At 42.4% G+C, this 23,783-nt stretch overlaps 9 protein-coding genes and 2 non-coding genes across 11 annotated transcripts in view; 5 read left to right on the top strand and 6 right to left on the bottom strand.

Annotated features, from left to right (window-relative positions):
- Window positions 1-10,265, bottom strand: part of LOC115769896 (solute carrier organic anion transporter family member 74D) — a 39,774-nt gene extending 29,509 nt beyond the window's left edge. The window contains exon 1 of the mRNA XM_030714913.1: window positions 10,130-10,265. The gene's annotated coding sequence lies outside the window, so the exon portion shown is untranslated. The remainder of the gene's footprint in view (window positions 1-10,129) is intronic.
- On the top strand, window positions 8,915-9,571 carry LOC115769508. Its single transcript, XM_030714339.1, has one exon. The coding sequence runs from the start codon at window positions 8,915-8,917 to the stop codon at window positions 9,569-9,571; it is 657 nt and encodes a 218-aa protein (XP_030570199.1).
- An 829-nt stretch (window positions 10,266-11,094) lies between the features above and the next one.
- LOC115769922 lies at window positions 11,095-11,565 on the bottom strand. Its single transcript, XM_030714947.1, has one exon. It carries the CDS (start codon window positions 11,352-11,354, stop codon window positions 11,190-11,192), a length of 165 nt encoding a protein of 54 aa, XP_030570807.1. The 5' UTR covers window positions 11,355-11,565; the 3' UTR covers window positions 11,095-11,189.
- Window positions 11,566-11,751: 186 nt separating this feature from the next.
- Window positions 11,752-12,509, bottom strand: LOC115769921 (cytochrome b-c1 complex subunit 8). Its single transcript, XM_030714946.1, has 3 exons — window positions 12,418-12,509; window positions 11,983-12,165; window positions 11,752-11,923 (listed from the first exon to the last, which is right to left on the bottom strand). The coding sequence occupies exons 2-3, from the start codon at window positions 12,155-12,157 to the stop codon at window positions 11,829-11,831; spliced, it is 270 nt and encodes an 89-aa protein (XP_030570806.1). The 5' UTR covers window positions 12,158-12,165; window positions 12,418-12,509; the 3' UTR covers window positions 11,752-11,828.
- Window positions 12,510-12,579: 70 nt separating this feature from the next.
- LOC115769920 (probable prefoldin subunit 4) lies at window positions 12,580-13,275 on the top strand. Its single transcript, XM_030714945.1, has 2 exons — window positions 12,580-12,720; window positions 12,831-13,275. Exons 1-2 carry the CDS (start codon window positions 12,676-12,678, stop codon window positions 13,200-13,202), a joined length of 417 nt encoding a protein of 138 aa, XP_030570805.1. The 5' UTR covers window positions 12,580-12,675; the 3' UTR covers window positions 13,203-13,275.
- Window positions 13,211-14,129, bottom strand: LOC115769918 (probable Golgi SNAP receptor complex member 2). The gene is made up of 2 exons (XM_030714942.1): window positions 13,868-14,129; window positions 13,211-13,808 (listed from the first exon to the last, which is right to left on the bottom strand). Exons 1-2 carry the CDS (start codon window positions 14,002-14,004, stop codon window positions 13,295-13,297), a joined length of 651 nt encoding a protein of 216 aa, XP_030570802.1. The 5' UTR covers window positions 14,005-14,129; the 3' UTR covers window positions 13,211-13,294.
- A 102-nt stretch (window positions 14,130-14,231) lies between these two features.
- On the top strand, window positions 14,232-17,352 carry LOC115769919 (ubiquitin-conjugating enzyme E2 variant 2). The gene is made up of 4 exons (XM_030714944.1): window positions 14,232-14,328; window positions 15,444-15,586; window positions 16,448-16,573; window positions 16,634-17,352. The coding sequence occupies exons 1-4, from the start codon at window positions 14,301-14,303 to the stop codon at window positions 16,772-16,774; spliced, it is 438 nt and encodes a 145-aa protein (XP_030570804.1). The 5' UTR covers window positions 14,232-14,300; the 3' UTR covers window positions 16,775-17,352.
- Window positions 17,353-18,145: 793 nt separating this feature from the next.
- On the bottom strand, window positions 18,146-20,107 carry LOC115769923 (cytochrome c1, heme protein, mitochondrial). The gene is made up of 6 exons (XM_030714948.1): window positions 19,948-20,107; window positions 19,618-19,665; window positions 19,342-19,490; window positions 19,158-19,290; window positions 18,798-19,091; window positions 18,146-18,730 (listed from the first exon to the last, which is right to left on the bottom strand). Exons 1-6 carry the CDS (start codon window positions 20,017-20,019, stop codon window positions 18,503-18,505), a joined length of 924 nt encoding a protein of 307 aa, XP_030570808.1. The 5' UTR covers window positions 20,020-20,107; the 3' UTR covers window positions 18,146-18,502.
- Window positions 20,108-20,441: 334 nt separating this feature from the next.
- LOC115769789 (kinesin-like protein KIF3A) lies at window positions 20,442-22,959 on the top strand. The gene has a single exon (XM_030714756.1). The coding sequence runs from the start codon at window positions 20,588-20,590 to the stop codon at window positions 22,643-22,645; it is 2,058 nt and encodes a 685-aa protein (XP_030570616.1). The 5' UTR covers window positions 20,442-20,587; the 3' UTR covers window positions 22,646-22,959.
- A 186-nt stretch (window positions 22,960-23,145) lies between these two features.
- On the top strand, window positions 23,146-23,218 carry Trnav-uac. The gene has a single exon. It is a non-coding gene; the product is annotated as a tRNA-Val (tRNA).
- A 259-nt stretch (window positions 23,219-23,477) lies between these two features.
- On the bottom strand, window positions 23,478-23,550 carry Trnav-uac. The gene has a single exon. It is a non-coding gene; the product is annotated as a tRNA-Val (tRNA).
- Between the last annotated feature and the right edge of the window lie 233 nt (window positions 23,551-23,783).

The raw sequence follows: 23,783 nt of genomic DNA on the forward strand, positions 1-23,783 counted from the left end.
TGCATTTTACGCGGAAATTTTCAAAGCAATTTTTAATGAATTCTCAAATATTTTGTTTGTGTGTGTGTGTGTGTGTGTGTGTGTGCTGGAGGAAACTCTCAGTTCGGCGCTGTATTTTATGTATTTCGAATAAAAATAGAACAATTTTCGCTTTAAAATATTGTGTGTTGTCTTCTGAGGCGCGTCAATGCTGCACTTGTATCTTTCAGATACATATAGCGCGTAAGTGTGTGTGGTTTTTTCTTTATAGAATTAACCAATTCGCAGTAAAAAAATGATTAATATTATTTATTAACGTTATTTTGAGTGTTGGCTTTTTATTTGAATACAGTTTACAGATATGCAGTATATATATATATTATATTTATATATATTTTTATGAACGAAACGCGACGCGTTCGCAGCGCAGCGCTTGCAGTTACAACGACGACGTCTGAGCGGCAAAAACTCGAGAATAAGCAAAGTGCGGCTCAATTTATACGACAAACAGACAACAAGAAGATACACACGAATGCGGCGCTGCCGCTGTTGCTGGTCTGCCTTGGTATTGGAGTTGATGTTGGTGTATCTTTAAGATACTCACGATCGGTAGCGAACAACAACAGATAACAGCGGCGTCGCCGCTAACAGCAACAGCGACGCGCACGCAATTAGAACGCTGCCAAATGTTCGCTGCCACTGCTGACAGCGCGCCTAAAATGAGAGCGCGCCGGCTGCGAGCAGCGCAGCGAGAGTGAATTTCGGGCATTTAACGTTTTTGTTCTCTCTCTCTCTCTCTCTCTCGCTCTTTTCACTGCCTGAGGGGGTGGCGGCGGCGCTGTTTCTGTTATCTCAGCCGTAGGCGCTATGCGTCGGCGTCGACGTCTCTGTTTCTGACTGTCTGTGTGTGTGAATGTTTGTGTTTTGTATTTGTTGTAAAATAGCAGTAGATGGGGATAAAAGCGTAGTAGGTTTTGTTGCGACCGCTCGCCTGTTTCAATACGTTTGTTTTATTTGCATATATTAAATATGCACGACCTACATTGTTGTTTTTCGACGAGCGGCACACAAACAAAACGAAAATAAGTATTCAAGCTACAGATACAGACGCACAAAATATACAACAACAGCACAGCGCGCATATAAATAAAAACACATCAAGTGTACATAAGTATTACCGCTGCCGCTGTCGCCGCCGCTGCTGGTACCCCCCCCCCCCCCCCCCCCACACACACACACACACACAGATACCAAGAGTGGCGCCCGCACTCATACAAGAGCTAAACGTAGGGGAGACACACGCACACGCTCACGCACACTCACACACACAGAGACACATGCACAGAGTGTCAGTTCAAGCCGACCAAACAACAACTCGTTGGCGTCGCCGTCCGCACGCGGTCAAAGGCAAGTCCAAACTGAAATGCTCGAAAAAACTTTTTCACTTGGCCCCAAACAGCTGCTGCCGCTGCTGCCGTCTGCCTGCAGTCAGCTGCGACAGCGGCAGCGGCCGCTGGAGCTCTTGACGTCGCTCTTTGCATTTGACTGGCTGTTGTCGGCAGGCGCTTAACAGCGCTCTGTTAAAGCTCTCGCCACTGTTATGGGTGTGGGCGAGCAGGCTCTGGGGGTGTTCTTTGGCAATTTCCTTCACTGATTATTTTCATATCTTTTTATCCGACAGCTGTTGTGCTGCGCACGCTTATTAATTTTCCTAATTGGGTAAGTAAGCTTTCCGCAATAAAAGCTTGTTGTGTGCAGCTTTTGCTTTCAACACTGACGTCATCTTCATGTTAAAAACATTCCAAGCACTGAGGCCACAGATCATTAAGATATATGAGCTTTAACAGCAATAAGGTCCTTCGCTACCCAATTTCAAGACCAGTAGCCTGATGAGCTTTTGATGATGAACCCCATACCGAGTGCCAAACTTGGAATGATGAAGACATGCAACAAAGTTTCGCATCAATCTAAATTCTCAGTCATTAGTTTAAATTTGACTTAAAAAGAAGACTGGCAACAATAACAGAGTTGGGCGATATACAAAAAGAAAGAGAAACAAGATGTTTGACACGTTTTATGGCTAAATATAATTCGGAACAGATTATATGGATTTTAAATAAATTCAACGTTCAATTTTAATGTTTATAATAAGGAACTAGAAGCAGCTGTGCAAAGATATCGTTTATTATGAATTTTTTGTCAGAGTTTAAAGATATAGAAATTCGTTTTTTGACTAAATGTAGAACAAATTAAATATATCTTTTAGTTTGTTATAAGCTTTAATTATAAACTCTGACATTGAGTACTCCATATGAAGCTTTTAGCTTTAAGAGTAAAAGCTTGTTGAAATAGAAATTTCTTTCTTAGATTATACCAATTTTGCGTCCGCCAGCTTTTGGCAAAGCTTTCAGAGCTTTAAGTCATTGAAAAAATGTGGCATAAAAAAGTTCATAAATTAATCAAAAATGTTTTTTTTCATGATTTGAGCAAAGTTTGTTGTGTCTCCACCTATACCATCTATATACATATATGTAGATACTCGTATATCAATTACACATTGGGCGCAAGGCCGACCAGAAGCCAGATAGACAGTCGGATGGATGGATGGACAGACATGCAACTATTTGAATGCACTTAATGAATGATCAAAACAAATTGAAGGCAAAGGCACAAGACTCTAGTTTGTGTATAGTTAGGAGTAGTTTCTCTCTATATATATAGTGTGTATATATCTATCTATCATTAAGTTATTGGCAGACTAGACACAGTTAATTACGTGACATGTCAGAGCCGTAAACGAGTTAAACATGCTTCGATCGCCGCATTGCAATTGCAATTGCGTTCACCTCGAAGTGTGCATTGAACTTTTGTAACAATTTATGCGGCATTATTGGAAATAACAAACAAATACATTTGCTGATAGGCGGGCATTTAATGCCATAATTGATGAGCCCCAACTCTATTTAGACGGAGCTTCGATTCAAATAAAAAATAAAACAATAACTTATTGGTGCATGCAACCCGCCCCCGTTCCACAAGTAAATGTATATGTAAGTTTGTATCTGAGCTGCATGTGTGTGTTGGTATGTGCGTGTGTGTGTGTGCGTGTGTGTTTGTGTAACTGTTTCAGCTTGTAAACAAACGTCGAGCAAATAATACAAGAAATTCCCAAAATGTATGTTTGTTGTATTGACAACATCGCTGGGCTTATCTGCAGGCATGCTTGTTTGATGTGTACACGTTAACATTTTTTTGAATATCCGAAAGATACTTTTTTTTGTCAGAAATTCTCACGTAGAGCGCAACTCTCAACTCTAGAGCCAGAGACGACTTTTAATCAGCACATTGCATATCTTTAACAAGCTAGAAAGAGAGAGAGGCTAAGAGATAGAAAAAGAGAGAGAGAGAGAAAGAGAAAAAGAGAGAGAAGTATAAGAGAGCACTGAAGCTGCATAGTCTTCTTATCTGCTGGCCCACAATGTGTGTCATTTGTGATAAGGCATTTAGAATTGCCTTCTATATAGTTATTAATACGCGTGCTATACATATTCACACATATGTATATATACATATACATGCACACAGTATGTGCTCGACTCCTCCTAACTTTCATATCTGAGCGTTGCCATGACTAATTAAGCAAGCAAAACTCAATTTCTCAGCATAAAAACTCGCCGACAACTTTGTAAAAGGATTGCCAAAAAGTTTGTTGCGCATCTCTTGTGTATAAGCTAGGGTATTTAGTGAGTCTTTTGCCTTTGCTATGAAGCTTGCAGTACAAAGTTGAACTCAAATAAGAATAAACGCGTCCACAATAAAGGGTTTTTCTTCTAACATTTTATGAATGAATATAACAATAAAATCATGTTGTATATTTGAGTGAACTGTAAAAGGGAAAACCAAACGTAGTCCACGTATGAGATACATAAATACAAAATGTTCAGGGCTTACTTGAATTCATGAGAATCGCAAAGAAGGGCCATATTAAAAACATATACCTTTTATTTGCTGCGCTGCAGGATTTGAACAGCACAGGGCAGCTTATAAAAACCACCTCATTTTGAAAAATGCCCTTCTATGCGATACTCATGAACACGTATATCTTCTACAAGCCCAAAAGCTTCACAACTTTGAACATTTCTCCAAAGGACTTTCATTATTTTTGCGTTCTTTTTGCATTCTTAAAAACGATATCAGAAATGGTCGCACAGATCCATTAAAACCAAGCAAGAATATTCATTCGTTCACATGCCTCAGATAAGGCTTTGGTTGTGTCTTCTTCTTTGTTTCGGGTTTTTCGATTTTGGTGCTTTTGCGCGTGTGAATCATGAACATTAAGCATAAAACCGACATTTAGCTGATTGATCTTAATAAGAATTCCTGGCCGGGGCTGTGGCTCGCTAACGGATCCGTGCGGCGGGTCAATAACATTTTGCTGCCACCCCTCACGTCCTGCCTGGCCCCTCGCCCCTCAGCTGTTGAAGGCGTTACTTGGGCTGCGCCTGCGCAACATAACAAACTTGGTGTTTGTTTTTTTTTTTTATGCATTTCCTTGTGCAGTTTTAATAACTCGCCTGCCGCCTCCCCCCTACCCGTCTTGCAGAGATGAGGTACAGTGGGGATTGGCAAAGGGCCAGGCTTTTGAGCCTGTCGGAAATTGAAGTTTGCATTTTTTGAGTTATGTTTCGCGAGTTTTTGTTTGGTATTTCGCCTTTTTTATAGTATGTGTGTGAGTGTGTGTGTGTGTGTGTGTTCGGGTGTATAAATAAGAAATAATTGGTTTGTTTTTTACATATATTGGAATTTGCAAATGTCGTGAAGCGGAGCGGATGTCTGTTGCCCAATTCTTGATTGAAAAGCGTCGCCAAAAGTGCAAAATTTGCAAAGCTAATATCTCGTAGGGAGGCGTTTACCCCCATTTGAAGAGTCTGGTCCATTCTAAGAACTGTTGCATATTTCATTTACTTTTAAAGTCAATTTCATGTAGATGCTGTCGATTGTTTTGCCCAGTTCGTGCCCAGTGTGCGATTGCGGCACAGTGTGCACATATTTCAAACATCAAATTTTTTTTTTAAACTAATAATTTTTTATCAAAATGTCAACGCATGGCAACAGCAACCTGTTTAATGAAACCCAATCTAAATTGTCTGCCACGCAAATTGCAATTTTTTTTCTCCATGCATACACTGTTAACTAATATGAAAAGGGTATATGGGTTGGGTGCAAGGCGCGGCTGGGAAGGAAGCGTGCGAACTATCAATATATTCGCCTCAGCTAAAAGGAGGGCCTCATCTCACAGAGTTCTAGAGCTATGCTTAAGGAAATCGAATGAAATAGACCCTTGAGATCTTTTTGAGAATACGGCCCAGACATTGTGAAAACCAATATGTCCTCAAATCACAGTTTGAAAGCGACTGACTGTCTTGGAGTCACACATCCAATAAGAAAAGGCAGAGTTTACGACTTTTTGTATTGAGCAAATATATTAAAGCTAAGCCAAGCACTCTCAAAAGAATGGTATATACCCAAGTAATGTGAAGTTCCAAGAATTATAGCAGACTTTTTGAAAAAAAAACGGATTTGGAGTGATTCAAAAAACACAAAATAACTCAGTTGCATGAAATTATAAACTAAATATCAAATGACTAAACACTTTATCTTAGCAAGTACTCTAAAAATAAATGGACTATATGCAAGTAGTTCCTTTAAAACTACATCTTATACAAGAAAAAGAGAGCAAGAACAGAGTATAGGTCAGTCATTATCACCCGACAGTCACGTTACTGCAAAGTGGTCCAAAATTGGCGACATTTGTTGCGTAATGTCCGGCGTCTAGCAATCGAATTAAATCAAATGCAATCGACAAGCACTCGAAGTATATATATATCTTATATATAAATATATGTGGTATATATAAAATAGCCAAAAAAAGGTAGCCGGGGCAAAGTCTTCGCCTAAGTCTGCAGTTTAAATTAAGCGCAATTAAAGTGAAATTTTGCGAAAACAGTCTGAAACATTGTGGGGCTGTGGGCGTGGCTACGCCTTCAACTGGCGGCTGCCCGCAACTAAGTAGTGCACTTGATCGGGCTCCCCCCCTCCCCCCTGAGCCCCTCTCCGCTCTTCTCTCTACAAGCTGCCAGAGCCTTGGCTCTGCTGGCCCTTATTGTGCTTTTGTTTGTTTTTTTTTTGTTATTATTTTTTTTTTTTTTGTGCAAACAAAAGGCGTCTAGATTACGTCTACGTCGTCGCCGGACCCAAAACCCAGACGCAGCCTCAAGTTTGTCAGCTTTCCGCTCTGCCCCGCTGCCCCTCCGGACCCTGGTACCCTTCGTGGTTAAGTCTGTGTCTGTGTCTGGAAATTGGGTTCGCCTTGTCTGCTTATTGTCTGCTGCTGCTGTCCTTATCCATTCTTTTCTTTTCGTAGATGTTAGTCAAGTTTTTGCTTTTATTATTTATTTTTTGTACGTTTTTTTTTGTGTTTTTTTGTTTGGATTTTGCATTTGATATCAGTTTTCGGCACATGGCCGGTCTGCCTTGGCATTTGTCTGGCCGGATTGCGCTCGAAAGAAGTCTAGAGTGCGTCAACTTGGGCCAACTTTAGATATAGCTACAATTGACTTCAAACAAGTTCAAGTTATTGGCTTACTTTCTTTGAAATATTTTCTAAGATAATGTTTTTTTTCAAAATAAATAATATTTAGAGTGCATTAAATAATGTGTGCTCTGTGAACCTTATGTGCAGCTCTGCCAGACTTAATATAAGTCATTGCAAACTTAAAAATTTGTATGTTTTTCTTAAATATTTCCAAAATTTATATTCCTGGTTCGGTTTTATGCTCCTCCTTCCTTTTCACACACCTATCTAAATTTCGCATAGTTTGAACTTGCCACAAAATCTGGCACAAAAGTTGCCGAAAAAAAATATTCAGACACACAAAATTCACACACACAACACACACAGACACACACATGCGTATCACAAATCATGTCTGGATTTTTATTGTGCGACTGACCTTGAATTTATGCAAATTGCTCAAGTGGGAACAACTTTGTCAAATCAACAGCAAAAAAATTTAATTCAAAAAGACCTTGACATTGAGCTGCGAAAGGGCTCGACTGTTATTATAATGTGATATCATCGCAGCTAGAAAGATCATTAGCACAGTTCCGAAGCAAATTTGAAGCTTTGTAGGTGATATAATATAAGAAAACACTTTCATGCTATACTCGGGAGGTCTACCGTAACATATTTGCATCATTATACTACCGTATGCCTTACACAAAACACATGCAATCCGATCTGAAGTGCAATATTTCTCTCTGTCTCTGAGGTAAAGGCATGCAAAAGACACATACCTTAGCCAAATTTATGCTTCCCATACACATGCATATACGCCACATAAAGCACCATACCAAATGAATTACAACTTATATAATTTACAAAAAACATTTAAGATGATCTCTTCAAAACAGGCTCAACTAAAAGATACTCAGTACCAAGATTGCCAAAAACATATTAAATACTTGTATGTGGCATCAATCTTCATACTATTAAAAATAAAACGCCTTTCTATGCGATTTTCACAGATACAAGTGAGGCTTATCGCGTTGCATATGTGAGATAGTAGGCTAGATAGTTGAATAGGACAAAAGAATATTAAGTAAAGCAAAGTTAAAAATAGAAGGCTCAAACGATAGAATGATTGAAAAGAAGAGAAGAGAGAGAGGTAGAGAAAAATAGCATGTTATATAGTGAAAAAAAAAAAACAAAAAATATATATAGGGAGAAGGGGTTCAGGATCCAGAACAGGGACATTGGAAGCATTGGAAGTCAAAGAATAGTAAGTGAGAATCACACAGAAGGGCGCATCGCATTTTAAAACTCTAAAGCTTAAGGGCAATTTGATTCCAAATTTTGTAAATAGAATACAGAGTTAAAGACAGGCAGACGTAATTGCCGTATTAGTATACCCTTTCAACCCTTCCACATGGATAGAGGGTATGAAGGCTTCGAGAAAAAACTCATAATAAGCAACTGGGTTCGGTCCCGAGACCGGGTATCGATAACCCTTATCAAATGTGCGGCATCTCGAGGCGAAAAATACAAATTATGCTTACAAACAAAAAAAAAAAAGAAAACCAAACAGCGAAATGCCAAAAGTATACAACACGTATATATATATATATGTGTGTGTGTGTGTGTTTGCTTTGCCACTGGGCCTTGCTTGGTTTGGCAATGGACGTACCGCCCTCTGGGCCACCATCACAGCTGTGGGCGTGACGCGCTTAAATCCCGTACGCCCCGCACTAAAGGCCCAAACGCGAATTCTGTGATGCAAATTATGCGATATTGAAATACCCCGATCAAATTGCAGTCATTTTCTCTGAGCGTTACCCAAAAAGAAAACAAAAAAAAAAAAAAAAACAAAATGTAATGCTCATGAAATTGAGCACTTTATGCGACGAAACAGAAATTAGGTAGCCGTCTACCTAAATGGCCAAGAGACTTTATTGACTTACCGACAAAATTGGGCTAATAACTAACCGGACACGTGCTCTTCGATGTGCGATGTGCCTTAGAAAACCATCTATAGCTAATCCCTAAAATACATTCAACTGGGCTTCAACAAATTTGAGAGTGTTTCAGCGCATGATTAGAACCAGCTTGCTGGTTTTTGGTTCGATTCAGTTCGGATTTCAGCTTTGGCTTAGGGTTCGACTCATGTTAAAAGAAATAGAATGGAAAAGCCTTGCCTTGCTTTGGACGTCAAATATTCAGGTATTCCAAGGTCTAAGCAATAAATTCCTTTAGTCTTAATGCTCTTATGTTTTACATAGCCAAATTCACAAGAAGTGTAAGCAAAATTTTCTTTAAGAAAAAGGCAAACAACAGTTTTGATTTTTAAACGTAATTGCAAAAGAGCGAGCTGTGACAATGTCGAAGGCCGCACGTATGGAGCAGGAGATACAGCTACTGCGCCAGGAGCTGGCCCTGATGCGTTCGGATCGCGATGAGCTCTACCAGAAGCATGCCAACCATTTCCAGATGTGCGACGGCGGCGGCGAATGCGGCCAAGAAACTAAGATTGATATTAAAAAGCTTGACAAAAAGGGTCAAACAAATCAGGAGTTGTACATTGCCTATCTGGAGGAGCAGATACAGAGAACGCGCTTAAAGTACAAAAAGCAAATGGGCGAGGTCAAGTCGAGCGCCACCCAATTGGAAACGCAACTGCAGAGCGTGCGCCAGGACATGAGCTGCATCAGCGCCAAGGCCCAGCTGGTGGACAGGCTGCAGAAAAATATAAAGGAACTCAAGTCCAGGCTGAAGCGCCGGGACATGATCATAGCACGCTATAATGAGCAACACGCTGAGTTCTTGGGACTAATTGAAAATTTAGAGCAGAAGTCAATGCCAGAACAGAAGGTCCCAAAGCCGTTCATAAATCTTCAAAAATCGAATGCTTTTGAGGTCGTTGGCTGTGACGGGGAGGAAGAGGATTCGGATATTCGCTCCAGGTGCAAACCTGGAAAGAAACCAAACTTTTCCTGTCTAGGCACAGCACTCAGAAAGAAACTGAACCGCAATTAACCTTGCTTCAAGCCGATCAACAAGTTGTAACAAGATTTGTCTATTCGAATTTTTTGTTTTTAATTAAATTTTTGTATTGTTTCAACGTATTAAAAGTGTATGCATAGCGAAATGACGTCCCATAATTGTTATTTAACAAAAAGTGTCGGCTCATTCATTAAAACTTCGCCTTGGCGGAACTTCGGTCAGCAATTCGTTTCTGGTTTCTTAGAATTTCTCTGCCTTCAAGTTCATTGACAATGTTTAACAATGAAAATGCGTTAAGTTATTGCGCTGCATTTCCAGAAAATATATACATATGTACATAATATATACTCCATACCAACTAATAACAGCCCTGTCTTTGGTTTGGTTCATGAACCTGATTTTCAACATGAACCTAGCTTCTGTTTCGAACAGCAGATTTTTTCAAATTTTATATGAATTTTTTCTATGCACATTTAATTAATTAGCGCTGTCTTTAAGGTCAATGCTTTAATGACTTTGTCACGCTGAATTAAAAAAATATATATTTTGAAAATTCCCGTTTGTTTTTATCTATGGCTTACTGCGGCTCACCTGTTTGAGGAACAGCTGATGGTTCGTGTCTCGATTCGGCTCGAAGTAAGGAAAAATTTGATGTTCCATTGTGAACTGTCTGGGATTTTTTTATCCTGATTTGATGCACATTGTATATCAGAATGAAGAATCGCATGGCATCACACAAACATTTTATAATTTTGATTGAATTGACAGCTATTTCATCTTATTTGCAGTCCAACAAGTGGTAAAAGTGTCACGTTTCGGTCTTTCGATTGGACTCTGACAGCAATTGCAAGCGTTGCGTCTGCTTTGTTCGGTGCCTTCGTATCCTAATGCAAAATTTGTGTAGAACAGCACGTAGCATATTTCCCATAAATACTCCAGCGCCTAGTCGAAAAATGGCGTAGGTCACGCCTCGAAACGTCTATTGAATTCTAATAGGCGACGCGACTGCGACTGCACCAGGAAGTGCGTGCAACAAACGATCGTTGGTCAATTGAAGTTATTTGTGGCAAACATAAACCAAATGCCAATTGAAATTGATTGGGCGTACTTGCAACTTATGGGAACGTTATAAAAAGGAATAGAAAAAGAACTAGGCCAAAAGTTCAAAGAGGAACTGAATAGAACTAATTATACGAAAGTAACTGCAACACTGCATCACAAGTGCCACTCTTAGACAATCTTATCGTTGAACATACCATGATTCACAGTCTTCTGATGAAATAGACGTTATACAAATATTTATATTTTTGGCAGCCTGATGGACAACCCCTTAGGTACTAAGCCTGTTCAATTGACCTTCGCTTGCAATTAGTATGCATTATGTTTGCTTTATAATTGACGTTTGTATTATTTCATGCCTCGCTCAGGTGCTCGGCCAATGACGGCGATGACCCTGAACTGTTTTTGTAACATGAATACTGCGAAGTTGGCCCACAAACGTGACGTCACTGCGAAGGTGCTCCGCTCTAAGAATAAGAACAATGAACAAAATTACATTTTGCTTTGAATGGTTATTATTATTGCTTAGCTAAATTGTGTACATTACATTATTACATTAATTAACCACTAAATTCGCCAGGTTCAGCTTGTTTTATGTGCCCGAGAAGCTACGAAAGTTATTTTTCAACAGCAGCACCACAAAGAAAATGCCCACAGCGATGGTAAACAACTGGACGTTGATTACTTTCGAGTCGACTAAGGCTTGCAGCATGTTGTAAATGCTTTCGCTGCGCACTTCACTACCACAGCAGTCCATATATATGACATATATTAAGTACGATGGCTTTTAAATATAAAAAACTACAGCTTTCCTCGCGTTAGATGTATATAAAATATAAGTCTCTTGTTTTTCTGGCGACGAACAGCTGGTGCGAGCGAGTGTGTTGGCAAGGGCATAGAAACTGTAGTGTTGAAAAACGTATGAAAAAGTGTCTAGCATATGGCAACGCTACCAACAGCTGTTAACTTCAATAATGATATTAAATATTTGCAATTTAAATCAATTTAGCTGGTCACTAACTTAAATATCACTATTTTCAACGTTAGCAATTCACATTCTATGATTTTTCCTAAAAATCTTTGGTTTTTCTTACAATTTTCCCAAATACATTATCAAACTCTCAAGCAAACCATTATACAGAAACTGCACTCAATTGAACTGCGGGTTTTGTTTTATTATTTAGCTTAACATCACTATTTGCTAATGTGTGCCGACTAGGAGACAGTTCGTTTATTCGTCATTCTCAAAATCAGCAGGATTTTTGCGTAGCAAAGCTGTATGCTTGCGTTCGGTCAAATCGTAGATCAGATAACCCAGGATGAAGGCTGCAAAAGTGTAACAATAATTAGATCATGTAAGAATGGTATACAATGCACAAACGTACGTGGTGTCACACGGAAAATGTTGGAGCGGATGCGGCGCACAATATTTGGCAGACCGTGGCTGATCGCGCCGGCGAATGCGCGCTGCTCGAAGGGCGATAGCTTGTAGACGACAATGCCGTGCACCTTGGCGAGGTTGCCGAAGTGGGCGCCGTTCAGGATCGAGGTTAGACGCATGTTTTAAGCTGTGGGCGTGGCAATAGAGATTAATGGAGTGAGGATTACAAGCCACATATGAAGCCAACGAGTATTTGGATAAAGACACAAATAGTTATTATAAACATTCTGCACTTAGCCTCAAAGAGGTTATGTAATTTTAGCACTGGGAACGTCTGCAACTGTGGCTAGTTGCTGCACCTTTGCCAAGCAATAATTGGGCATATTTATAGTGCCCAGCACTTGGCAGATTTTTGGCATTTATTACGTTTAATAATTACCTTGACAAATCAGAATTCGTGCCTTAAAATAGGAAAAAACTGCGAATGACGTCCGTCTGCCTCAGTTGCTGTTTCTGACAGTGCTATATAACATCTGTTAACTTGGCATACATCTGTTACCTTTCGATAACTGAAAATATAAAATATCGGCCGGCCTCCACAGCATACTTTTCAGCCAGAATAACAAAAAAGTTGCAAACGCCAACTGTTTAAAAAAACATTAATTTATTAAAAAGAAACTCATCAAATTCAACAGAAATGGCCGCCAAAGTAGCTAGCAGTACAAGCAAAGTGTTCCAGAATGTAAGTTCATGTGCCGGAACTCGCGGCGCGCCAGAGTAACCTCACTTTACTCCCACCTGGTGGGGGCATGCGAGGGGCGCTGACTAATTCCATTCGGTTTCCATTTGCAGCACGATGATGTTCACATTTCTTTCGAGGATCAACAGCGTATCAACCGTTTTGCCAAGCACAATGTCCGAATGGATGACTTGAAATTGGAGCTGGAGATGAAAAAGAATGATCTCAAATGCGTTGAGGAGGCATTGGAAGAAATCGAACTGTTCGACGAGGAGGAAGATATTCCCTTTCTAATTGGCGAAGTATTTCTCTCACACAAGCTGGGCAAAACGCAGGAACTGCTCGCCGAGACGAAGGACAGCGTGATTAAGGAAATTGCTAGCATTGAGGCCAAGACAAAGATCATCAAGGCCGAGATGGACGAGCTGAAAGCACATCTGTACCAGCGTTTCGGCAGCAACATCTCCCTGGAAAACGATGACTAAGTCGACGGCTTGTTCAGAAGAAAGAAAGTGAATGGTTTTCACTTAAATAGAGTACATTTAATTTAAAACCCGAGCAACATATATTCGTTTTACTACAGCACTAAAAAATATATTATCAGTCCAATTATAAGCATTGTGACCACCATGCCGCCCAAAAAGATGCGCCGATCCTCAACCAACCTTCTTTCTATCAACTTCATAGTGTGATTGGACAACCCGAGTGTGCTGCCAATAGCCTGTATACGCTTGTGGGCACCACCCAGTGTCATGCGCTGTGATATGAGACTTTCCAGTATGCCGCTTCCAGAGGCAATCATGTCGTCCACACCCCGATGGGCATTGCCCATCTGTGTGTGATGTTGCAGCTCATAGTCCAGTTGCAGGCACGTCTCCGACGGCGCAGTGCTATTTGCCGTAAAACGATGGTTAAGCAGCTGCTCCCGCTCGCTGATCTCCTGCTGACGGCGCTGGCGACGATCACGCGCGTGCTGCAGGGATGTTTGCAAATGCCTCAAGTCGTACTTCAGCTGATCTATGCGCAGCTTGGAGCTCTGCCGCTGCGAGGGTGGCACCTTGAATAGCAGCACATCGAGTCTGTCGCAGTTGCTGTGAAAATTGTGAAATTTAACCAGCTGTTGGAAAGCGGGTGGGTCGGGGTGACTCACGAATTGGCCTGGGTGATTTTCACTTGTATCGTGTTCTCCACGTCAAGCGCTTCCTGCGGTGCAACCTGGCCCAATCGCTGAAAACATTGCTCGATTTCCTTGACCGTGTTGTTGGTTTGATGGTACAGTGTTTCCATTGTCGGTGCACGCGCAGTGCAAGCAGCATGCGATGAAAGCGTTTATCAGTGAGGTAAATTAACACGTAAAATTAATTCGTTTCAAAAAGCTGACGCGTTGCAAATTAGTCCAATTGCCTAGGTGTGTTGTTATCGTATCGACTTATCGTTAATCGACAATCAGTGTCACCTGCCGAGCCGTATGGTCTGGCAACGCTGTCAAAACAAAATGTCCTAATTAACACCATACTTAAGTGTGCTTGCAAAGAATGCGCTAAAATAAGCCAAAACACACACACACTCTAGGATAAACCACAATGGCGCATACATCTAGTACCGGCGTTGGTAAGAATTTAATTTGTAAAATTAACAATTTGGCAAGGAATTTGATTGAAAAGCACGTGCCCGCGAGCACTGCCAAAGTGTAGGCCATATTTGGCCAGCGAAATGTGCGAAAGTGTAGCATAAAACGTATGCGCAAAACGATTTTTTATTTAACGATGACGGCTCGCTGCCGCAGCGCTGCCACTGCCCCGCTGCTCTCTGTGAAAATGGAAAAGAAAGCAAATGGCAAAAATAAAAAAAAATAATAAAACTACCGACAAAACGCGAGCATATTAAATCATATTGAAAAACAAGTAGCCAGCCACGGCGTTGTGTCTGTCTGTTGCAGCTAAAAGTCGCTATGTAGCAATTTTTCTTCGTGACTTGACAATTTCGGTGGGGCCTGCACCCCACACACACACACACACACTCACATCTCCTCCCCCCCTTGGCCGTTGAATGTGTCCCTTTCAATTGTGTGTGTGTGCGTGTGTGTGTTTTTTGCTCGTTTGCTCAGCCACTTGGTTTTATGCTCTTTGCCTTTGCTGCTAGCCGAAGTGCTTCTTTAATTTCTAATTAAATTAGTTGGCCGCTGCTGCTGCAAATTCACTTTGCACATATATCTCCAGCGCTTGCATACAAATTATGCCGTGTGTGTGCGTGTAGGGGGAGAGGCTGGTGGGGGGCCACCGACAACTAGAGCTAACCAGGCAACCAACCAACCGACTAAACTAACCAAACTCTAAATGATACCACACCCTTCGTCCGGTATTCGTATTAAATTTTTTTTTTCCACTTGGAGCATACGAAAATGCGTGCAAAGCAGCCGCACGAGCGAAGGAAAAACAACGCAAGACACACGGCCAATAACAATAACAACAGCAACAACAACAACAACAACAACAATGGCAATACGAGGTGGAAGAAGAGTGCGAAGAGAACGTCTAACAACAACCACATGACCCCGCGCCAAACACGCTTTATGTCTTAATTACAGCCTTCGGCCAGTGTATTACCCGCCTCCCCCCCCTCCCCCCTCTCCTCCCTTTCCCCATCCCCCTCCTCCAATCACAGTGTTTAAAACCCTCGACACGAGCTAAATGGAAATTTATAGCTGCCTAATTTTCTCGTTTCAGTGGTGCCACGAAATTTTCGCCTTCTGGAGGAGCTGGATCAGGGCCAGAAAGGCGTGGGCGATGGCACCATTTCGTGGGGTCTAGAGAACGACGATGATATGACACTCACCTATTGGATTGGCATGATCATTGGCCCCCCTAGAGTAAGTGCATCTCACCTCTCCGCGTCATACTCCATCTAGTACGTCATTTAAATGAGCCGCAAACCTTATCAGTGCTGGGATTATAGATATTGTATCTAAACGATTGCGTAAACCCAAAATTCAGCACAGACAGACGGGTGTGAATTATGCAGAAATGGAATTGAATTTATGAACAGACAAACATGTTTATTTAGGCAGTAAACAAATGAAATAGTTCAAAGAAATGCTGAAGTCAAAAGGCAACTTTTTTCAGCCTTATTAACGATATTGTGCTCCAGAAATTTGATTATTGGAATACGTGTTCCATTCTAATAAGAATCTAGAAGAAAGATCAAACAAATGATAGGAACGAGTGGAATTGTGCCATCTATTATGGTACGAAATGGGAAACGAAACAGCTAGCATAGAACGATATTAACTAGATTTGTTGCCGCGTTCAAGTTCTGTTATATAAATTAGATTACCAGCACATACATTTTGAAATGTTGATAACAATTTAAGAGATAAGCTGCGCAGCAAATAATCTTTTTCAATGGCAGCGCAAAATTTAAAATCATACAAAACTCGAGTTGAAATTAATGCATTTAGTTATATGAATAAGCAATAATAAGGCATTGCAGTGTGGCGGAATGTTGTGCACGCCACATGAATCATGGATATTCACCATGGTTAGCTGCACCGGCAGCGCCCGCTGAGTCATCATCGAGTGCGTGAGAGCCTGTCCGGGCAATTGTTGTTAGTTCCGACTGAGAGGGGCGAGGCGGCAATAGAGAGATAGAGAAGTGCATGTTTGTATAATCGACAGCCCATTAAATGCACACTTCTAATTCACTTATTCATATGACTCGTTCTTTTTTCCAGACACCATTCGAGAATCGAATGTATTCTCTAAAGATTGAGTGCGGCGAACGCTATCCGGATGAGCCACCCACGCTCAGATTTTTAACAAAAGTTAATATTAATTGCATTAATCAGAATAATGGTGTGGTGAGTATAGCAATCAAATTGAGTTACATCAATTATTCAAATGCTAATTGTTCGATATAGGTTGATCATAGATCAGTGCCCATGTTGTCCAGATGGAGTCGCGAGTACACCATTAAAACGATGCTTCAGGAAATACGTAGGATTATGACCATGAAAGAGAACTTGAAATTGGCACAACCGCCAGAAGGTAGCTGTTTTTAGTCGGCAACAACAACAGCAACAACAACCTACAACCACAACAGCAACAACAACAGCAGCAGCAACAACTATATCACACGCAACTGCAACAGCAACAACAACAACCACAACCACACAACCTGCATTCAAACGAATGTGGGAGCGTGTGGGAGAGAAAGCGCGTGCCCGCCATGGTAAGACGCCTCTATCCTCGAGAGTTGTGTGTGGTAATGTCAGAGCGAATGGAGAGGTTTACAGAAGAAGCAATTGGAGGAGCCAGGAAGCTGCATTGTTGTTGTTGTTGTTGTACTTCTTGAATGTGTGTGTGTGTGCTCAGCAGCAACAAGAACTAAAGCAAAATATACTATAAGTGTAAACAACAACAGCAACAACAACAGCAACAACAAGAAGAAGAAAAGGATTAAGAAGCAGAAGAACAGCCACAGCAAACGTCACTAATATAAATGGTCGTCGTCCCTTCCGTCATCGAGCGTCGTACGAATGTCATCACGTTTGGTTACCCACATTCTTAGCTAAGAAATAAAACAAATAAAAACTCAAGTAAAGAATGATTAAGTAAAAAACAAAACACACACACAGCTACACCATGCAAAAAGATACATTTATAATTTTACTCACGCAATTTATAAAACAAACAACAACAACAACAAAAACAAAAGAAACGCAAATTCGTAAACTTAAAACCACATTATAAGATAAAAAATTAAGCGAGTTCTGTTTTCGTTGCAGCGAAGAAGTTGAATCGTAATTATTGTTTTGCATAACTAAAAAATTTATTAATTATATATATATATATACAAATTTAAGCGAATTTTTTGTAGTAAAAACAAAAAAAAAAACGAGAAAAAAAGAAAACTAAAACATGAACCGAACCGAGGCAATTGTAACAATTAAATTAGTTTTCCTTCTGCGAAATGGGATGTGAGACACGATTTATAATCCTTGAAAATTGCGGTAAATATATAAACAATTATACACACACACACACACACACCTACACACACTAAACTGATGCAGTAGTCGAACGGGCAGAACGATGAAAAAAAAATGATTAAAATAATATTTTAATTTAAGCTTCTAAATAAAACAATTAATAATCCAATAAAAAGAAAAGCCAAAATGCGTTTTGAGTGCGCATCAGTCGTAATAGGTTTAAATAGAATTTGGAATAATTTTGATAGAACCCGAAATCTTAAAGCGAACTTTGAACCAATGTCGACTGATCTGCCAGAGAATTATTCATGATTTTGGTTTGTTTTTCTTTCTTTAATATCTCTTCTCAAGCATCTCTCTACGAGGTGGAACCTTTCTGATTTACTTTATGAGACCAAGAGTCAAGAATCTTAAAGGAAAATGTTACGAATCGCTTTCGGGTTTTTCTTTTCAATTGTTTATTTAAATACATAATTTGAATTTAAGATTTATACACAATACATGTAATAGTATCCATGATTCATTTTGTCTAGGCTCTTTGCTTAAGTTAAACTCCCCGTTTTCCTGATGTTATTCGTGGCCATTGATCTTCGTGCATCCTCGTTTATACTAGGCATTTTGGTTTTTTCTGTTCTGGCATGTTGTTTGTTATTAGCTGTTATTTCTATTAATTGAATTCTGTGTGTGTGTGAACGAACATTTCCTGGGTTTTATGCTTAAAATTGATTTATTTTCATTAGTCGGTAAAGCCGCGTTAACACTGCAATTCTTCACGCCAAATCAAATTTAAACACATGTCTACTTCTCCTTGGGCACAAAGACGATCTTTCGGGACTTGAGCGAGGACCACTTGTGCCGTTTAATGTAATACGAGATGGCAGTCAGGAAGCCGAGAATGGCAATCACTTTGATCAGCAGCTGTTTGCGATCGTCGTGCTCCGGCTCCGATGTCCACTTGAGGAACGTGGCCACATCCTTGGCCAATTGGCTCTGCGTTGGCGGTGTGCCATCCTCATACTCAATCACCTGGTCGGTAAATAAGCGTAAATGTCAAGGAATTTAACTGACTTTGATTGTCTGCATGTTTGCCCACCTCGTTGTACAAGACCTGGGCCATGGATATGGCACCGCCCGGGAAGTACGGATTGAAGTACTGACCCTCGCGCAGCACTACACCAGCTGGTGGATCATGGTAGCCGGTCAACAGCGAAAAGATGTAGTCCTCGCCGCCCTTGCGCGCCGACACGATGTAGCTCAAATCCGGTGGATAGGCACCATTGTTAGCAGCACGCGCCGCCTCCTCATTGGGATACGGCGATGGGAAGTAGTCCGACAGCTTGCCGGGACGATCGAAGTAGTTGCCAGAATCATCGGGACCGTCTCTCACCTAGTTCCAATCAATCACAGGTCAAAAGACAAATTCAAATGTGGCCTGTGGACAAATTCTGCTCACCGTGATCTGCTCGGCCTCGGCCTTGGCCTCAGCTTCGGTATGGCTGACGCCAATCAGATTGCGGTAGGCAATGTATTGCATCGAGTGGCAGGCGGAGCACACCTGCTTGTACACCTCGTAGCCGCGACGCACGCTGCGGAATGGAATACATAACAACGGAATGCTTGGATAACTATCACCTCACCTCTGGTGATCCAGCGAGGAGAAGAGACCCTTGTGGCTCCAGGGCTGGGCGGGCGAATGCACCTCACCGCTGTTAGCATCCACGGATTGCTCCAGGGCAAACAGTAGAGCGCCAACGCCGCCGGTAACAGCACCGACAGCACTGATCAGCTGTTCGCGACACGCACACAACACAAGCGTCGAGCGTTGGGCGAAAGAAAAGTAAACGCGTTTTGAGGTTAGGTCCGCTCGGCTGTTATGAAATGCTCGGTGTCCGATTTGGTGACTTGGTACTTACCTTTTTGTTGCTGTTTGCCCAGCTCGAAGCCGTGGACAGGTTCTTGGCCTGCAAGTAAACGGGAATTGATTAGGTTTTCTTGCCCAGCAAAAAACTGCACGTATGATTTTTGCACGGAGTTACATAATTGTGGGTCGGGTGTAATCTACAGCTGCACTTGGGCTAATACCAGTTAAATCATCACAGATGATGCACAGTTTTTGGGGCATTCAACGTATATTCACTTAAACATGATCATTATGGGCAAAATTAATGTTGTAATGATTGAAAACGCTGGGAGTTGTTGGGGAAAATTTTCGCGTATGATGATTGAGGGCGGCGGGGATTTACCTGTTGCAGATTCAATGCTGGCGTAGATTTTAGCAATCTGAAGCCATTGAATCTTCGCAATGTCGCTGCCATGCTGGCCGGAGTTAAATTTTCTGCGTCTGGTCGTGTAAGGAAACTTAAAGGGCAGCGCGAATCTATCTATTCCACTGCTAGTGGGTCGCTCGCTTCTCGCTGGCAGATGTTTACTCGCTGTTTTTCAGTCGTCGCACTTAACACATGTACTCCTCAGGTAAACCGAATGTGCTCCTCCGAGTGCACACCCACGCAATTAACAGTGCTCGCTCCTCACATAACAGCGTACGCTCCACACGTAACATAGCGAATAGTTGGTCTTTCATACATTTTCTGACTCTTAGTTCAGTCACCTCAATCTATTTATATTTAACAGAGGCGACTCCTCATTTAACATAATGTGCACCACACAACAGCACGCCCCCGCATTTAACAGAGCTCACTCCACACAGCCTCACGAACTGCGGCCACACTGACAACAATTTGCAAAATTTATTATTGGCAGACGAATCATAGCAACGGGTGCATAAACAAATGCGAAATAAAACACTTTTCATTCGTTAACCAAAGTGCGCATTGAGGCAAAAGTTTCAAATTGTTGTTAACCGTTAACAGTTGAAGTCCAAATATGCCGCAGGAGCAGGCAACGGCGACATCGTCGCAGAAGCTCGATGACGAAATCGAAAATGTTCGCGTTGTGGTCCGTTCCAGGCCCATGGACACAAATGAGGAGTCCATTGGAGCACTAAGCGCCATTCAGGTGGATAAGATCAACCGCGCCATTACCGTTATCAAGCCGAATGCCACCGCCAACGAGCCGCCCAAAACATATTACTTTGACAACGTCTTCGACGGTGGCTCCAACCAGCTGGACCTGTATGTGGACACGGCGCGTCCCATTGTGGACAAGGTGCTGGAGGGCTATAATGGCACCATATTGGCGTACGGCCAGACGGGCACCGGCAAGACATACACCATGTCCGGCAATCCGGACTCTCCGCAGACCAAGGGCATCATTCCGAATGCATTTGCGCACATCTTTGGGCACATCGCCAAGGCGCAGGAGAATCAAAAGTTTCTGGTGCGCGTCAGCTACATGGAGATTTACAACGAGGAGGTGCGCGATCTGCTCGGCAAGGACGTGAGCAAAAGCCTGGAGGTCAAGGAGCGGCCGGATATTGGCGTCTTTGTCAAGGATCTCAGCGGCTATGTGGTGCACAATGCGGACGATCTGGAGAATATCATGCGACTGGGCAATAAGAATCGAGCCGTCGGCGCCACGAAAATGAATCAGGAGTCCTCGCGCTCGCATGCCATCTTCTCGATCACCGTGGAGAGCAGCGAACTAGTCGAGGGCGGCATGCAGCATGTTCGCATGGGCAAGCTGCAGCTGGTCGATCTGGCCGGCTCGGAGCGCCAGTCCAAGACACAGGCGACCGGACAGCGCCTGAAGGAGGCCACCAAAATCAATCTGTCGCTCTCGGTGCTGGGCAATGTGATCAGCGCCCTGGTGGATGGCAAGAGCACGCACATTCCCTATCGCAACTCGAAGCTGACGCGCCTGCTGCAGGACTCGCTGGGCGGCAACTCCAAGACGGTCATGTGCGCGACCATCAGCCCAGCGGACTGCAATTATATGGAGACGATCTCGACGCTGCGCTATGCGAGTCGGGCCAAGAACATACAGAATCGCATGCACATCAACGAGGAGCCGAAGGATGCGCTGTTGCGGCATTTCCAGGAGGAAATCGCGCGGCTGCGCAAGCAGCTCGAGGAGGGCAGCTTCGAGGACGAGCTGCTGCCCAGCGGCGAGGGCGAGGGCGAGGACGAGGAAGACGACACCTGTGACGATGAGCTTGAAGAGCCGCTAGAAATTGAGCTGGAGTCGGCGTGTGCTTCAGGCGCTGTCAGTCCCAGCGGCAAGAAGATTCGCAAGAAGCGCGAGAAGACGGACGAGGAGAAGGAGGAGCTGGCCATGCGCAAGAGCCAGCATCTGCGCGAGATCGAGCATGCCCGAACGGAGCAGGAGCTGCTGCGCAACAAGCTCTTCTCGCTGGAGGGCAAGATTCTGGTGGGTGGCGAGAATCTGCTGGAGAAAGCGCAAACCCAGGAGAAGCTATTGGAGCAGTCCATTGCGGAGCTGGAGGAGCGCGAAAAAACCGAACAGGCGCTGCGGCAAACGCTCCAGCAAAAGGCCACCGAACGCATCGACATCGAGGAGCGCTACTCCACGCTGCAGGATGCCAGCACGGGCATCACCAAGAAGATCCATCGCGTCATGCAGATGCTAATGGGCGTCAAATCGGAGCTGGCCGATCAGCAGCAGGAGCATCAGCGCGAAAAGGAGGGCATCTACGAGAACATACGCAGCCTCTCACGGGAGCTGGCACTCTGCGAGCTGGTGCTCAACTCGTACGTGCCCAAGGAGTACCAGTCCATGATCAATCAGTATACACACTGGAATGAGGACATCGGCGAGTGGCAGCTGAAGTGCGTCGCCTACACCGGGAACAACATGCGCAAGCACATCGAGCACAAGAGCGGCGGCAAGGAGCCCGAATTTGTGGATCTGTCGCATGTGTATCTCAGCTACAATACGGACGGTGTCTCCAATTCCATGGGCGCCGCATCGGCGCGTCCACGCACCTCAGGCGTGCCGCGACCCACAACGGCGCGTCGCTACTGAAGCCATCAATCTCTAGTCCTTGTGCCGGTCCAGTATCTGGGGCTGCGGGCGCAGTTTTGGTTTTTGTTGTTGTTGCTCTTGCTATTTTACGGCTTGAAATTCCTTTGCTCAGCGAAATTCGGCTCTTAACTGTATTATTCTTTAATTTGTTGTTAATTTATTAAATAGGTGTCTGCAATAGTTACGAATTATACTTTTAGGTTGAACCAGGGTGCAATATGTTTACGTCTACTTTTAGTTTTACACTATAATTTATTGTATCTCACTAAGCATAACATTTTACAAATAGCTGACGGTTGCATAAGACAAATACGTGCTTTTCGCTTTTTAAATAAAATTATTTAGCAAACAATAATCGTATTTATAAATGTTTTCCTCTTCTTGTTGTTGTTGTTGAATGACTAAAAATTCCCAACTGAGAGCGCTCTGAAGTGCGCTAAGGAATTTGGTCCGTTTGAATTGCGTAACAAAACTGAAGTTTAGCACGATGTAGCACAGCTGGTTCCATAGTGTAGCGGTTATCACGTCTACTTTACACGCAGAAGGTCTCCGGTTCGACCCCGGATGGAACCATGGCGTATAACTTTTTTGAATTCGAGTTTTCGATTTTGTTTTGACTAATAGACGCTCTCCAAATTGTATTTATAGACGCTTTCGAAATGAGAAACATATTTATGTTACTAAAGATTAAATAGATAAAAATAAAGTAGTAGCAACATATACAGACGTACATGTTTTACAATATTAGGAACTAACTATTTTAATGACAACATTTTCTATTTCAATTATCCTAAAACATTTTAAAATAGATTTTTACAAAAATATAGCCACATGGTTCCATCCGGGATCGAACCGGAGACCTTCTGCGTGTAAAGCAGACGTGATAACCGCTACACTATGGAACCAGTTGAGCGCCGAGTGTCTATACCGCTTTCTAAGATACTGGAAAGAATTTGAACTTGTTTGTATGCATTTGAAAGTTATTGTATTATTTATATTTATATTGTGGGAGATATTGCAAAATAATATGTTTAAACAAAAAACGAAAATAAAAACGCTTCACTTGATACGGATATGCTGTCATAATTAAAACATGTAATTTTTTGTAAATTTAATTTAAGTAACACGGAAAGCAGCA

This window comes from Drosophila novamexicana, unplaced genomic scaffold (genome assembly GCF_003285875.2).
Source record: "Drosophila novamexicana strain 15010-1031.04,08,12 unplaced genomic scaffold, DnovRS2.1 tig00004554-arrow-pilon, whole genome shotgun sequence".
In the NCBI taxonomy this organism is placed as follows: Eukaryota; Metazoa; Arthropoda; class Insecta; order Diptera; family Drosophilidae; genus Drosophila; species Drosophila novamexicana.